This window comes from Aplysia californica, unplaced genomic scaffold (assembly GCF_000002075.1).
Source record: "Aplysia californica isolate F4 #8 unplaced genomic scaffold, AplCal3.0 scaffold00882, whole genome shotgun sequence".
Lineage (NCBI taxonomy): Eukaryota > Metazoa > Mollusca > Gastropoda > Aplysiida > Aplysiidae > Aplysia > Aplysia californica.
Genome location: NW_004798152.1, coordinates 204405 through 221512, shown reverse-complemented (window position 1 = coordinate 221512; position 17108 = coordinate 204405). Strand labels below are relative to the sequence as shown.

The window sequence follows — 17108 nt, the reverse complement described above, 5'->3', positions numbered from 1 at the left end:
TTGGAAGCCATCGGAAGTCTTCTGCGTAATTCTCAGAATTTGGTCTTCCACACATCTCCCCTTCCTGAAACCAGCCTGCAGTTCGGAGAACCAGCCGTTCCGCTCGGCCATGTCGTACAGTCGTTCAGATACCATTCTCTCCATAACTTTGATGACACAGGATGTGAGGCTTATCGGTCTAAACGACGTTAGTTCTGATGCTGGTTTGGCGGTCTTGAGGAGGGGGACAATGATGGCGTCTTTCCAGACTTGTGGGACATCAGCTGAGCGAAATGACATGTTGAAGATGGAGAGCAGTTTCTTCAGCGCCTTGGGACCCAGGTTTTTGAGGAAGGACGGGGGGATGTTGTTTGGTCCGGGTGATCCGCGGGACTTCATCTTTGCAATGGCATTCCTCAGTTCCCCGATAGTGAAATCGGGCTGGTCTGCCCTTGGGTTGTTCCGTAAGTATTTCAGTCGCTGTTTGAGTTGCCAGTTTTCGGCTCTGTCTTCTTTCGACATGTTTAGACTGCAGACGTTCGCGTAGTGGTCTGCGAATATGTCCGTCTTATGCTTGCTTGATGTCACCAATCGCCCATTGTGTGACATTGCTTCATTTGGCGAGTTTGTCTCAGGGGTACCGTTGAGGCTTTTTATGATTTTCCAAATCTTGGTGTCGTCCTGTGAGTTGGTGGTTTTCTCGAGCAGTTTTCGCCAGGCGTCGGTCTTAGCATCGTTGATCGTCTCCTGCGCCACGTGGCAAGCCTCTAGCCATTCTTTGCGGCGGGTTCGCACCTCTTTCCGGAGTCTATTTCGCCTCCGGATTGCTCTTGGAAATGTGGGGGTTTCCCATGTCTTTGTGTGCCTGCCTGGTTTCACAGTGCCGACAATACGGGTACCGGCGTCCATCAGGGCAGTGTGGAATTCAGACACCATGTTGCGGATGTGGTTGTTCGACGGCATTCTAGTCACAGTGTCACGTTCAACGGCGTCGATGAAAGCTTTCCAGTCGACACCGAACGATTTCCAGGTGACTTGACCCTTGAATACTGATCCATGGCTGACCTCAGTGTTAAGGGTCACGGAAATCGGCGCATGGTCAGAACTGCCAATTCCGTCTACTGGGCACCAGGTGTGCTTCCCGCTCCATGTTGACCCACATGTAGAGACATTAGGGGCATTTTTTCCTCCGGTTGATGGTAGGGAAGAGGGAGAGGGATTGGGGTTGGGATGGTCGTCATGTCTCGACTTGGTGTTGATACGAGTGTGTCTTCCGTCGTTCATTACCGTCATGTCGCTATCCAATGTCCAGTTCAGCAGACTCTCCCCTCTTGCATCCGGTGGTTGAAAGGAATCCCAAAGGGGACAGTGGGCATTAAAGTCACCTAGTATGATAGACTCGGGTGTGGTTGGGAGTTCGTCGGTTGCCAAACGTGTAGATTGTTGAGATGTGTGGGATCTGAGGGGGGGGGGGGGGGGCAGTAGATGTTGCACAGTGTGACCCATTTCCTCTTCCCGACCCTCACCTTAAACATCGAAAGCTCAGTTCCTCTGATAGACGCGTTGCGGTCATGTTCGAAAACCAGGGTATTCTTGATATAAGATATGAGACCTCCACCTCCGTCCTGGCTCCGTCTGTCCACCCTGATTGGTGAATATCCCTCAAATCTAGGTGTCGTCTTACTTGGTTTTAGTTTCGATTCCTGGATGAGGCAGATGTCGAAATCACCCTCCTTCAAGCGAAATCCAAGCTCGTTTGCCTTAGTTGCGATGCCATCGGCGTTCCACTGCATAATGCTGAGCGAACTTTTGGTCCACTTTTGGGGTTCCTCGGCAGATGTTTCGATCGCTGTGCCACCCACCACCCGTGTGAAGTCTCTGGGCTTATTCGACCGCTCACAACCCTCACAGCTCCAACTGTGGGTACCTTCCGCAGCGGCGTTTGCGAGCAGTCTCGTTAATTTCGTGCAAGACTTGTGGAAGTACTGGGTACAGGACGCGCATGCAACTGGTGTGGTATTCACTCGGATTGGTTTCCGGCAGCCCTTACAGTTGGCTTTGGCCGTGGGGTGGATGGTAGGGGGGTAGATCTGACAGTATTATTTGTGATTGGGATTGCGGTTGGTGCGTGTTGCAGGAGTGGGTTGCACACCTCCATTTTGTCTTGGGGTGGTACCTGCCGATGTGGCTGCACCCAACGTCCTTATGGCACTCGCTTGAGCATCCCAATTCGTCGCAGCGGAACCGGCCGGCGTTTTTCCTGAGCATCTTGCTGCAGACGCTGCACTCGCGTCTGGCAAAGGTCTCCTGTCGGGGTGTTTGGTCGACGGGGACTGGGGGTGAGCAGTGAGTTCTGCAGAGCCATTCACGCTTCCTGGAGTACCGGGAGATGCCGCTGCAGGATTGATGACATTTCTCGTTGCAGCCGTCAGCACTGCATATGAACGGGTTAAGAAGCAGCCTCTCTTTTCGGCCGCAGGCGTTGCAGACCTGTGGCGGCAGGGCATCCGGTGAAGGGGATGTCCTTTCGGCTTGGGCAACAGTGTTGATTGCGGTAGCTCCACTGTGGGTCGGAGAGTGCCGGTTGAGTGTCGGCTGAGTATTGGGAGTGGGGGTTTCTCTAGCGCTGGTGCTGTTCTCATTGGAGGCTCTGGGTCCTGGGGAGAAAAAATGGGGAGGCGGGGCGCCTCTTGGAGTCGCGCTGTCTCTCTGGGGGCGGTGTCGGCTTGGGTTTGGTGTCCTTTTGTTTGACCTGGGTTTTTTCTCTGAGATATTTCAAATTGTAATGTTCTTTTCCCTCCTCTCTTTGACCGTGCGGTTTTTGGGATCCTATTTAGATTGTTTTCTCTTAGTTTCCTCATAACATTGGGAGATATAAAGACATGGTTCATTGGTCGAAATAACAACAGAGTGTCTGGGGAGTATGTTGTTCTATTTTCCCTTTCGGTGAATATCTCTACACTGTCCATTCAAACCGATGATTGGTGACCATGACGATTAGGGGAAGCTCGTAGAAAAAATCGTGAATCTTAGATCGAGCTTCTTCCTCAGATTAAGCAGAAACAATGAGGTTCACTGAAGAGAATAAATAAGAACTTGACGTCATGATTATTTGCCAACCGGAAGTTTGTTGTTGTTGTTTTTTCTTTACTTCAAGGACAAAGTTATCAAATTAATCGCCGAAACTAAATGCACATGATGGTAGATCTATAACTTTTAAAAAATATCCAGGAATTAAAAACAGTCAGGAACACCACAAATTAAGAGGAGCACAGAAGGCTGCCTGTTGGCGCGATCATCACTCCTCTTGTTTTGTAACTAATGTCACACTTCCGGCCGAGATATGTGCTATTGCCATCTAGAATCTAGTGAATACCGTGACTAAACAGCAGTCTTTATAATTATTAAGACAATGATTTCAATCCAAACCGATGATTGGTGACCATGAATATTAGGGGAATCTCGTAGAAACAATCTTGAATCGTAGGTCGAGCCTCTGCCTCAGATTAAGTAGAAAAAATGAGGTTCACTGTAGAGAGTAAATAAAACCTGACGCCATGATTATTTGCCAAACGGAAGCTCTCTATTGTTGTTGTTGTTATTATTATTATTATTATTATTATTATTATTATTATTATTATTATTATTATTATTATTATTATTATTGTTATTATTATTATTATTATTTTTATTATTATTATTAATATTATTATTATTATTAATAGTTTTGGTAGTATTAGTATCTTTGTTTTTCATCTTTGTTTTTATTAGTACTACTGTTATTATTGTTGTTTTTATAATTACCACCGTCGTTATGGCTATCGTTATTACTATCATCGTTATCATGGCTATCATTTTTTAACTATTACTATTAATATACATTATATATATATATATATATATATATATATATATATATATAATCCATTTCATTCAAGTATGGAGGAAATGATGTCGAAAAAAACAAACAAACCACAAGCCACTTTGAAAGTTGAAAGTAATTTAAAAACATGGGTCTCTACAATATCTTTCTTTCCACTCCTTACACAAGAGGACGTCGGTAAAGGGAGTGACCGTCTACAAAAAAAAAATGCAATAATTGAGTTTATACATAATATTTCCACTCCATTTAACAACGAGGAGATTGCTCTTATATAACTCAATAGAATGATCAAACACAAAATTAAAATTGACATCTGCTTTCCTCTAGGATGGCGATCTGAAGAAATAACTTCAAATTGTATGGATTAAATTATATAATTTAACGTATTCATACAACATCTGATCCCATACAATCAGGGGATTCCAAGTAGTTTCCTCTTTGACATTTTGACATATAATAATTTTAATATTACTGCATTAAACAAAAGATTCATTATTTTACTCAAACCAATTCTATTGTTAATTTTATTGTTCTTGATATTGTTGTTATGACTGTTTCTTCTTCTTCTCCTTCTCCTTCTCCTTCTCCTTCTCCTTCCGCTTCTGCTTCCCCTTCTGTTTCTCCTTCCTTTTCTTCTTCTTCTTCTTCTTCTTCTTCTTCTTCTTCTTCTTCTTCTTCTTCTTCTAAAAAATAATAAATTATTATTTCATTGATGAATTGAAAATAAAAATTAAGTTAAATTTTTTTCTTAATTATCATTAATACTGCCCTTCATCGTGTTATCGATAAAATGGACAGTAACATAAATTAATGATGACACTATAAGTGGAGAGGGGCGGGGTCAATTACAGCGAATTATAGGCGATTTCCAGTTTGAGAACCATAGATACGGCGTACTTGGAAGCGGAACCAATAAATTGGAGAAAAAAAACGAATATTAATTCGCAGACAGGAAAAAGAGGCTAACACAGCACTGGACATGGATGGCTGGTGCCTCTATAAATAAATCATTAGTGGTCAAGGTCAAGGTAAAAACAAAAATGAATGTATTTTCTTTCCTATAAGCGTTCAGAATTACTCAAAATTGTATATGTGATGCAGCGTGGTGGAATCAGGCTCTCGTCAATTTTTGAGCATGTAGAGTTATAGGTATCATCTTAAAGCTTGTTCCGTAGTCTTTTTTTTTGGATGAAAAAAATGTCCATTTATCTTGAATACAAATGGAGATATTTGAGAATGAAAGAGTCACCTGTTTTCAGAGGAAAAATTTGTGAGAAAATGGCCGCCTTTGATTGGTTTTTTCCTCAGTTTTAGAGTTCGTGGTAACTGGAAATTTCCATTTTGTGTGCCTTTAATCAACGTTTTTCAGGAAAATCCTCAGAGAAATGTGTTCTTTAATGGGCATGAAAGGTGTTGAGCCCAAAAACAAAAATTTGATAAAAATTTACAAACCTGCGGACAAATGCAGGTTTCTTCAATTTGATTATTTTGACGAGAGCCTGATTCCACCACGCTGCCTCACATATACTGTTTTCCTTTTTTTTAAAAAAAATAGAATCGACCATTGTAATTATTATTTTTGAAAAAAAACCCCAGAAGTATTTGACCTAGTTTGATGGATATACAGCTTGAGTCTGACACCGACGTCACGCCTTACTCTTTCTGAAAAAACTAATTTTCGTATGGTACCCTGCAAAGAGGCATATGCCTTGGGAATCTGATTTAAATTTTGTATTCCTAATTTGCTTATGATAATGAGGAGTAGGCCTGCTTAAATTGATTTAGCTGACCAAGTGAATTTAACTAACAGTTTCCATTTTTTGCTCATTTTTTGCGTATCAAAGTCCTGTTTTCCGAGATTCTGTGGACACATATAATTTCCTGTCATACTGTCTCTCAAGTGTTTATATTGTTAATAATATATCAGTGTGTCTATGTAAATGTTCCTGTCTGACAGTGTATGTATGAGTAGGAGGGGTGTGTATGAATAATATTCTGTGTCTGAATGAGTGGCATCAGTAGTAGTTAGGCTACCCGACCTTAATCGTGACAGTTCGGCCACGGGGGTTCGAACCTCAGCTCGGTCTGGCGTTGTGTCCTTAGGAAACGCCTTTTACACGAATTTCCCATTTGACGAGGTCCTTTCGGAGATCGACGTTCAACTCGGAGGCCCCATTTCCTCATTTTTTGTGTCTGAGTTTGTGTGTGAGGGAACGGGTGAGTGTGTGATGTGTGTGTGTGTGTGTGTGTGTGTGTGTGTGTGTGTGTTTGTGTGTGTGTGTGCGCGCGTGTTGTCGTGTGCGTGTGTGCATAAGAGAGAGAGAGAGAGAGTGTGTGTGTGTGTGAGAGAGAGAGAGAGAGAGAGAGATAGATAGAGAGAGAGAGAGAGAGAGAGAGAGAGAGAGAGAGAGAGAGAGAGAGAGAGAGAGAGAGAGAGAGAGAGAGAGAGAGAGAGTTGACAGACGAATCTCGCACCGTCTCTTGTTTCTCACAAGTTTTTGTTTCTCTGTATCTCCCTACCTCTCTCTTTAAAATTGTTTTCGTTTCACATTCACTCATACCCCTCTAATAAAAAACCCAACAAAATAAACATGCACATACCCTCATACATATGTAAACACATAAACATACACGAACTATCATTTTGAAACTAAAGTTGACTTTTAGATATTGTTAGGACATGGTGAAACGATCAAATCAACTTTGGACAAGCTGTATTTTGCAATTTCAAAGTTTATTTATTTCCAGACTTCAAACATTCACAAAATGTAGTAAACTTACAGATTCGTATGCCTGCCACCCGCAGTGCACACAGGATGAATGAAAACAAAGTATATAGAAATGACAACAGCCAATGACACAAAACTTGTTAAGACTTGGCATGTATCCATTTCCCAAAGAACTAAGTTCTTGGAGCTCCCCTGTTGTACAAACCAGAGACAGCGGTATGCCTTCGACCCTCTGAAAGCAGTTGGATGTATTCATCAAAGTGTCACGACATGGTGGAAACAGGTGCTCATCAATATTTTGGTATATGAAGTTATTGGCATCTGCTTAAAGCTTGTTCAATAGTCGAGAAAATACCCGTCTATTCTGAAAAGAACTTGAGATATAAAATATTAAAGGAGCTAGGGGTCGTCGTGTTTTAGAGGTAAAGTTAGCTTGAAAATGGCGCCAAAGTTTGGTGGCTTCTAAGGTTTGAGTATCTTTGGAAATTGCAAATTTTGTCTTTATTGTGGAGTGCTTTTTATTAACGTTTTTCAGTAAAATCCACACAGAAATGAATATTTTTAATTGACGTAGAGGTTTTAAGCTTAGAAAGAAACCCAGCTGATTTTCGCCCAAAAGGCTGAAAATTGTCGGTTTCTTCGATTTCATTATTTTGACGTTTGGCTGGTTTTACCACGATGCTGTACCTCGCTACCTTAGAATTACAAAGCTCTGTTTAACATTTTGGCCGTTATAAGTTACAAAGACCATGAGGTCAGAAGCCAAATATTTTATCTGCTCCATCAAAATCGTACGATTTTCGGAGTCGACTTCAAGATATTCAAGGAGCTACATTCGAAAAAGCTTAACCACGTTGTGAGGATAAGATTTTTAAACCTCAAAATTCTCAAAGCAAGGTACTAAACTGAAAGAACTTTGTAATTCTAGGGTCGCGATCTTTGCTAGAGGCGTGGTTCTTCGTTCACATGTCATACAGCAGCAGAATCCACAGGGGACCAGAGTGCCATTGTCGCCCTAACCTGTTCAGTTTATCTGTTTTGTAGTCAGTAAGTTCTTGAATTGTTCTAAGCTGAAGGAGTGGCATTTTTCAGGGGCGAGAGAGAAACAGAGAAAGAGAGTGAGAGAGAAAGAGAGAGAGAGAGAGAGAGAGAGAGAGAGAGAGAGAGAGAGAGAGAGAGAGAGAGAGAGAGAGAAAGAGGGAGAAAGAGAGGGTGGAGAATATGGGTGAGAGAGGGGGGAGAGGAGAGAGAGATAAAGAGAGAGAGAGAGAGAGAGAGAGAGAGTGAGAGAGAGAGAGAGACAGAGAGAGAGAGAGAGAGAGAGAGAGACTGTTTCATTCCTTAGAAAAATGCAGTATCCTTTCAAATATTATGAAACTGAAATGAAATCAGGCCCTCAAGAAATGATGAAATAGAAGAAATCAACATTTCTCCGACTGTTGGGAAATTTCGATTTTTCTTAGCACCCATCCTGTTAATTGCTAAGTACATTTTAATGAAAATCATCTAGGAAACAGAAATGTAAATTTTCAGTTAATTAAAACACAAGGGATTAGGGAGTCACTATACGTTATCTCTGACACTAGGCGCCCCCCCCCCCCTGCCCCCACATCCTTGAAACGCAAACATCTAGACTTCTGTTTGAAAAGACGAGTACTTTTCATTCAAAGCAAGACACATGAACAAGCTTTAAGATGAGACCAACAACTCCGTATGCCCCAAAACTGACCCGAGCGCCTGAAAACATATTTATGAGACATAATATCCCAACGTTTGAGGAACAAAAAAAATAACAATTGTCCACTGGTAATGTGTACGTCATCAGATATACCTGTACTTCAGCGGTGGTTTGGAACATCCAAAAGATAGGCGCCTTCACACTATACGTTGGAGATACTTTTCGACACGAGTGCCGTCTCTCCGGGGGCTACTGCGCATAAAAATCACGTTCTTCAGTTATATTTATTTATACCGTACGGGACATGTGTTTCTTGAAGATTCTAACTTAATGTCAATGTCTGGAATTAGAAGCATGATGACGTTCTTTCTGTATCTTTGAAAGTGTCAGCCTAAGCTATGGTGTGGAAAGCAGCAATGATGACTTCGTTTCCCTCTCTTGAGTGAGGTCCAGGGCGACATGCAATTGAAAGGCGCAATACGGCACGTGATGTCGTCCCTTGTAATCTTCCTGTATCGTATTTGCTGCTTAGATCTTCTGCCCAGGACATGCAGGAGTCAATGGAAATGAAAGAGAAGATAAGCTAACAGGCTCTGCAAACATAGAGGGAGCGCTTATCCTTGATCCTGCAACTGTAACAGCCCTTGTCCGAGATCATCTTGCCAGCAGCCGCGAAGAGGAATCCTTCTCAAAGGAAACTGTGATTGAGAAAGGAGTACAGCCTTGTGAAGGCAGGAGGAGCAGCCTGCATGACCCCATCAGACGCTACCACAACCAGCCGATGATGGGGACAATCAGCCTGCTCACATTGAAATAGACCCTTATGAAGAGGGGCGAGGAAGCATGGAACACCCTGTCTCCCTAGGACTCCAGTTCTACATTCAAGTATTCAAGTATTTGCTTCGTGGATTTTGAGGTTTACCTGAAATCTGCAGTGAGGACTGACATTTTAGTGTGGTGGAAAAAACAAACCCATTTCAACTTTGCATACAAAACAACCTTCCCCAAAGTGGTGTGTACCATTGTGATAAAACTGATAATTCCTTTTGTTTTAAACATAGCCAATGGCTGTATAGTATCTTACTTGCTTGAGAGAGTTTCTCCTCTCCTTCTCACTCCATTATCGAGTTTGTATTTATTCCCACTTGTTTATGAGTTCTCTCATGTGTTTGCTAGCGACCTGCACCTGATCATTTCATGTCACTGGGATGTTCGTGCGTAAAACAAATCGATTCGTGTTTTATATTATTAGCAGTTTTAGATTAATTAATCTCCTCTCTTTCATTGATGAGTTCTTCGTTCATATTAATTCTGTTCCCTTTCATTCATTCTAAATCTGTTCTGGCCCCTGTTAATTCTGTTCGGCATTCCTTTGGTTCTATACTTTTTTCTATTTCTTTCAATATTCATTCAAATTTTACCTTGAACGTATCAGAAACTGAGAATACAAGGAGCGATTACAAGGAGCAAATGACTAGAGCGCTAGGGATTCTTAAATATAAATCATGAACAAAAATAGTTTGAACAACAACCGCAAAGGGAGATTTTAGCCGTCTGTAGATACAATGTAACCTGTAATTAAAGAAAAAAGAGCAGTGGCTAATTAAACAATAATACATCGCGATGCTTGTTGTACACAACATGAAAAGTTATTGTTTGTTAAATTTCGTCTTCCAGCAATTAAACCAGGATTGTAATTAATCGCGCTGTTTAATTTTCTCGGGCCTTTGCAAGCCCTTGCAAGTTGGAAAACCAACAGATATAGAAGCCCAATAATGAAGATCAGTGCAAATTGAGGTTCCAACACGTTCTCTTTGATTTTAACCTAAACAGCATCCAAAAGATAGTTGAGGATTTACAGCATACTCATAGCACATGAAACGTAGACTTATTTTCCTGATCATCAGCTACACCCTTTAACGACACTTATGACACACTCTCCAATAGATGAGCGAATACTTTTCGAAGCTCATATGGAGACTTTTAAAGGGTTTTGGGTGGATAGACCACGTGATCACTCAAGGACCAGGTCCAGAAAGTGGAAAGGGGTGGGGGTGGGGGCGTCGCTATCTCAAAATGAGCCATTTGTAGCAGTATTACTGTAAATCAGTCATTGTAGTCATACCGTGTATGCAAAAAAGAGTGGTGTTTATTATAGGGCCCAAGTGAAAAAGCTTTGAGATCAGAATCTAAAATAAAAGTTTTTGTTTGGCCTACAAGGGTGTCATGCAAAGTTACGTGTTGAACGTTTAACAAGGACAGACGAAAGTGAACAAGCTTAATAAGGTACGCGTTTTCCCGCAAAACGGTTATGACAATTTCTTTGGACCCGAACCCAGAGGAAAATTCAGTATAATAAAGGATAATATGAAAAAGAGCCGAAAATTCAAAAACAAACATGATATAATGAGGTATGAGAAATATCACAGAATTAGACAAATTTTGACTTGATGCCACGCCACCCAGCTTATTAGATACTGATACACCACATTATCAAAATGTCCTCAATAGTTGAGGTATTACTATACACATGAGCAAAAAAGGGGGAGGGGGGGGGGGGCAGATGCAAAATCTGCAGGTAATGCAGTAAAAGAACGAATCCATGAATTAAATCTATTTTTTTAATACACAAAATGTTCCAAAGGTAAAAGATATTAAAGACAATGCACGAAAGATGTGCATGGTCATGACATTGCGGCAATGAAGTAAACAATTTGATTATTATTCACAGTACACAAGAAATAAAATCCCTAAACTTCAACACAGTGTTTTATCCATTTTACAACAGTCAAATGTCCCTGCAACATCTCTGCGTAGTACACAGTTCAGCTGATCAGGACGTGATGCTTGTAAATTGTAAATTATACAGTTAATTCATTTTTTGTGTGCCGTTGGGTGTTAAGTGGTTGCTGTGCTGTCAGGCACGCAACGGGAAGGTAATGGGTTCAAGCCCCGACTCTTTATCCTTGGAAAAGGCACTTTACAAAAATTTTCTTCCTTCCGCCCAGGTGGGAATGGGTATCCCGTAATAGACACCGAAAATTTTGTCAGTTTGTTAGTGTTTGAGCGAGCGCTAAGTCGCCTGTTTGCACTGTATGCTTCACAGGAAGCTGAGAATGTTTCTAAATAGCCTAAGGTGCGATGGAGTAATAATGTAGATTTGTTTAGCAGGGATATGAGCTAGGCAAATGCTGGTCTTAGTTATTAGTTTTCGGCGTGCAAATATAATTCTTTCACCAAGACAATGACACCAACAGGCAAACAACTCACCAGAGTCTAGTATTTAGTCGGCAAGTTTTCAAAAATCCTTCGCCTTGAAAAATAAAACATTATCAGGAGAGAAAAATCTGGTTCATTCTTTCAATAATCAGTGTACGTACTTTATATAATATCTTTCTTGGATTTTTGCAACATTTTGACATTGAATGTTGACCCTGGTTACAAATTGCAACTGATACCAGAGATTAAAAAACTGCTAAACATTTTTATCAACATGCTGGGCTTAGTACATCAGCACAGCTGGTCCATGATTGAAGATAATATTTTGATTCATTTTGTTCCGAAAGGGCAAATCATGGTAAATTGTGTATAGTACTGCATCTGCTGTTCGTGCAAAAACTAGTTTTTGGTTCGTGTTCAAATTGTATGGTAATAATAGAAAGTTTAATACTCAAAATTAATAAGACAATTAGTACTTCTGTAGAGTACTACATTCATTGTGTGAGCATGTATATTTACAAAAAAGAAAAAAAAAATCAGCAACAAGAAAAAACTGCTTTCCCATACACCCGCTCCTTTTTCTCATCTTTTCTCTTTCTCTCATTCTCTTTCTCTACCTCTCTGTCTCTGTCTCTGTCTGTCAGTCTGTCTGTCTGTCTGTCTGTCTGTCTGTCTGTCTGTCTGTCTCTCTCTCTCTCTCTCTCTCTCTCTCTCTCTCTCTCTCTCTCTCTCTCTCTCTCTCTCCCTCTATCTGTCTGTCTCTCTTTCACACATACAAACATCCACACAGACACACACACACAGACGCTCACAAAAACACACACACAACACACATACTTACACACATGCAGACACACATATCATGCCCCCCCAAAAAAAACTCACACCTACTCACACACACACACACACAAACACACACACACACACACACACACACACACACACACACACACACACACAAACACACACCCACACAAATACATCCAAATAAATCCAGTACTGAATCACGCAACAAAATGCCACACAAAATCGGACAAATATAGCTGAAGCATAATACATTATAATACAAGTTTACTTATTTCGTATTAATATACGCATGCCCAGTTTCAAAGCTCGCATTATGCTACATGACTTAGTTCTAACACAACCAAATTAGTTGTTCTGTTGTACATTGAATCATCACACCGGATCTACAAGGACATCAATTATGGTCCACATTTCTTACCTTTCATATCATAACAAGTATTATTGGTGTCAGAGGATCACACAGATGCAAATTCTAAAATGTACCGTCATATACCTTTAGGGCACTATTTTAAAGTATTCGTGCTTTACAATTATTATAAACAAATGAACAAAAAGTTACCTTACAAAGACTCTACAAAAAGATCTCAGCTCCTACTGCGATCCTCTGCTGTTTTATGTTTAAAGAACATTAGAAAAATCTAAGAATCAAGCAGACGTTGTTTTGACGTCACCAATGTTCCTACTCTCTGAACCTGAGTCATCTGTGAAGGAAAGAGAAGCAACTTCCGGTAAATTCGCCAGCCTTTTACTCTTCTGCTCAGTCGTATTATCCGCAACCTGTCGGCTTTTTTCCTCGGACGGGAAACTCCTGTTGGCTGTAAACACGTCATCGTCAAGACTGTCACTGCCCTGGGCTGTTGTTCCTAACGGTATCACGGAGGATCCCTGGGGTGTCACTAGTTTCTGCCTGCCAGCCCTCTTCCGGTCGTCAACAGACGCCAGTTTGATGTTGGTCAGCAGTCCTGTCGTGGACGTTTGGCGGCTCACGTAGACAGTGGTGGCAACTGAGGAGTGACCGGGGATGTTTTTGGGGTGAGGGTTGGGGGTGGGGGGGTTCGGGATAAAGGGGTTGGGGGGGGGGGAGTAGAGTGCTGACAAAATAAGTAACAGGCGCGAGTTAAAACAAGAGTTATGCATGACAGAATACTCACTCAACATCAGTTAGACGTGGACTGAAATTTTTATGTAATAATTATTCTTGATTTTTTTTTAAATTGGTGGATTGGTTGGGGGGGGGGGGGGTGGGGGGGGTGAAGAATAAAGGCATTGACAAAAATGAATTCCTTGTAGTAGGAGTTTCAAAAAGAGTAATGCACGCATATATGATATTAGTCACTCAATATTTTATTTTCAACCAGCGCACGAAAAATGCGAGGTACATTAGATGAACAGTAAGTGATGAATACATGTACTTCAAAACTCTTCCAGTGTCAATGTTACCCTCTAGCAATTAATACACAAAACTATGTGTCACTACACTGTAAAATCAAGCACTCGTCATTTTTGGGGCATAACTAGGTAGTTATTGGTATCATCTTTTAAAGCTTGTTGTTTTCCTTTCGAAAAAATAAATATTCATCTCTCTTGACTGGTAAAATTAGCGAGAAAATGACCGCCAAACTTTGGTGACTTACGAAGCTCGAATGTCCCTGGAAACTTACTACAATTTTGTGCATACAAAGTGTGTGTGTGTGTGTGTGTGAGTGTGTGAGTGTGTGTGTGTGTGTGTGTGTATGTATGTGTGTGTGTGTGGGTGTGTGTGTGGGTGTGTGTGTGTGAATGGGCAGAATTACATTATTACTAAGACAGCGTAGGGTATATTCTAAGACAGTAGTCAATCGTATCATTGTCCCTTTAAGTCGACCTCATAGAACAAAATGGAAGACATTAAGTTATTGAGTTAAGCAGTCTTGAAATAAAAGGCCACAAGTTTACATAGAGACGGGAGAACATAGTTACGACATTCGGAGGAAAGGACACGCAAAGCAGAAAGGGAAGCAAGCATATCTTAATGCTGAATACCAATTGAAGAGCGATGGAATAGCAAACATATACGCAAAGAAGCAGTATAATAGATAGTAAAATAAGAAACGTTATCAAGACATGTTTACAAATTGATTCTGACTGTGCTTTTAGAGCACGCTGTGTTATCTTGCCCAACCTCACATAGTGACAGAGTTGTACAGGTATGTGTTGAAAACGTAATGTCCGCAGCACATTACATAAACAAATTCGTATTTATGTAACATACTCTGGCAGGTCAGAAGTTTGACTGTCTTTCTACAACTTACTTAAAACGTGTGCTCAAACCTACGCGAACCTGTGTAACTCCAGAGAAGAAGAGATACTCAGTATAATAATATCATAGAAATCTATGACCAGTTTAATGTGCTGTCTTAATATGATAATGACATGGAAGATCAAAAGAACAGGGAAGATGAGAGATAGAGAGATAGATAGATAGAGAGATAGAGAGAGAAAGAGAGAGAGAGAGAGAGAAAGAGAGAGAGAGAGAGAGAGAGAGAGAGAGAGAGAGAGAGAGAGAGAGAGAGAGAGAGAGCAGAAGGAACACATTGAAGGGGTAGGAGTTTGTTGGGCGGGGGGAGGGGCTGGGGCTGGCGGTGGGTAAGGTAAACGGGAACTGGGCTATCCATTTTTAGTAATATATTTACAGTTTACTAAACGATTCTGTGAAAGGAAGAAACGTTTCATACAACCTGATCAGACAGCATGTTGAGTCATGGCCGGTAACTTGAGGCTTCCCTCCTGGGTGGTATAGCATCTGGTGTGACCTTGGCTATGGGAAAGTCACGTGTTCTTACCATACTGACGTTTTCTGAATTGTTTTACACCTTGGCTGGCACTGTATATAAAACCCAAGATCTTTATAATCTTTAAGGCATTTCGCTACATTAGATTTACAAAGTTTTCCCTGGCGTTTATTGACGTTTGGAGATACTAAGACCATGAGGTCGAAAAATCAAAGGTTTTTATAATCTGCTGTAGCAAAATAAAAAGATAATTTGGAGTCGTTATCAAGATATCCAAAAAATTCATTAAAAAATGCTCGACATATTGTGAAACACAATTTTTTAAATGTCAAATTTCTCAAAACTAGGCACTAAGCAGATTGAATTTTTCAATTCTAGGGGTAGCGATTTGTTTCGGTCAATTATCAACATGGAAAGACCACTCAAAGTGCACTGTGCGTGAAAGCATTTCGGGGCTGTGGGTTAGGGTTAACTTCACCTTTCTTAGTGTTTTATTCAAAGTTTTAAAAATGGCCCCAGAGACGCCCTATACGTAATCTGCTGTGGTGATCTTCTAGAATCTGAGCTGGGAGGTACTTCTGGGAATTGTTCAACCAAAAATACACTCTCTAAGTGCCTAGTAATACACATTATACTCCAGTAAGAAGATAAAGATAATATACATTGTGGTCCAAAAAGTATTTAGAGTATTTGACTTCGCCTGCTTGATGGCAGATCATTTTTTTCTCATGTCAGGACATCGTCACAACTTCAGAAGTAAGGTTTGATTTTACAAGTAAATACCGCGGCTAACAGTCTATTTATTTTCGACAAGCTGGTCACATGATCTAAGCTCTATTTCAAGAGAGAGAGAAAAACATGTTTTCAAGTCTTCTACAATTTGTATGTACGACATGTAACTTAACTCACATATTTCCATATAAAAAATTTACATTTCAGCTACAATTACAATAGATTATAAAAGTGCATTAACTTTTTTTCTCCTCAGAGTAATACATCTTCACAGCTGGCGACACGTTATCTTCGTGCATTCTTCTGGCATAAGCATTTTGCTCATTCGCCCTGAGTTAAAAAGAGAAGCTTCCTTCTAATATGGTCGCTTTTAAGGATAAGCGGCTTAACCCAGATTCGGGGGCTTCCAGAAATCTTGACCAACAGCAAAAGTGGGCTTTGCCCTACCTGTAGGAGAAGTTCGGTTTCTTTGATGTGTATATTTGTTTCCTTGTCTTTTAAAGAAACTGAAGAAGGGGCAAAAACTTGTCCTTCCCTTTTCTCAAAACATGTTTTTTGTTAGAGTAAAAAGAAGCCCAACGACAAAAATTATTATTGTTTAGTGCTGAAAAAAAGCAAGATAGGAAGACTGAAACAACAGAGGGAAAGGGTAGATGTAAGATAGGTAGACAGACAGAAACAACACAGGGAAAGTAAAAATATATGACCTACCAGCGACGTCTTACAGCCGCCTCCCTCCAAACACGCAATGAGCGATTAAATTTTTTTTTTTTAAGACATCTGAATGTTATGTTCTGAGGGACAATGTTACCAGTGGAGACAGCCCGGATTTACTCAAGGGTCAGCTGTGTTAAGATATCAGGACACAGGCCAGGTTGAGCTTGATACCTTCCACTTAGCTCTTTTCTTAACATTCTATAAAAAATGTTTTCCTGAAAAATTTCGGCCCTTAAATGACCTAATTTTGTTGTAAGAGCCGCAATACTCCTACTAAAACTGAACTAAAACTTAAAAAAGAACTCAAAAAAACAAAACAACGTAAAGCGTAACAACGTGATGACACATATCTGGCCCAATGCTTTGTCTGGCCAATAACGGAAGCTTCCCCGAACGTATTTTGCATGTCAATCTCTGCAATCACTTCCAAGAGCACCCACGTCTGCTGAGTTGGGTTTTTTTTACACGTACTCAGTACAGACTAGCAGCTTGTTGTTTACATATCTATCAATCAATCAATCAATCAATCAATCAATCAATCAATCAATCAATCAATCAATCAATCAATCAATCAATCAATCAATCAATCAGTC

At 40.7% G+C, this 17108-nt stretch overlaps 1 protein-coding gene across 1 annotated transcript in view; it reads right to left on the bottom strand.

Annotated features, from left to right (window-relative positions):
- Positions 1 to 12501: 12501 nt before the first annotated feature.
- Positions 12502 to 17108, bottom strand: part of LOC101852283 (calcium/calmodulin-dependent 3',5'-cyclic nucleotide phosphodiesterase 1A) — a gene marked incomplete at its 5' end in the record, with an annotated part of 95606 nt that continues 90999 nt past the window's right edge. Inside the window, 1 exon segment of the mRNA XM_035972870.1 lies at positions 12502 to 13299. Within this exon segment, the coding sequence (XP_035828763.1) occupies positions 12941 to 13299 (359 nt within the window).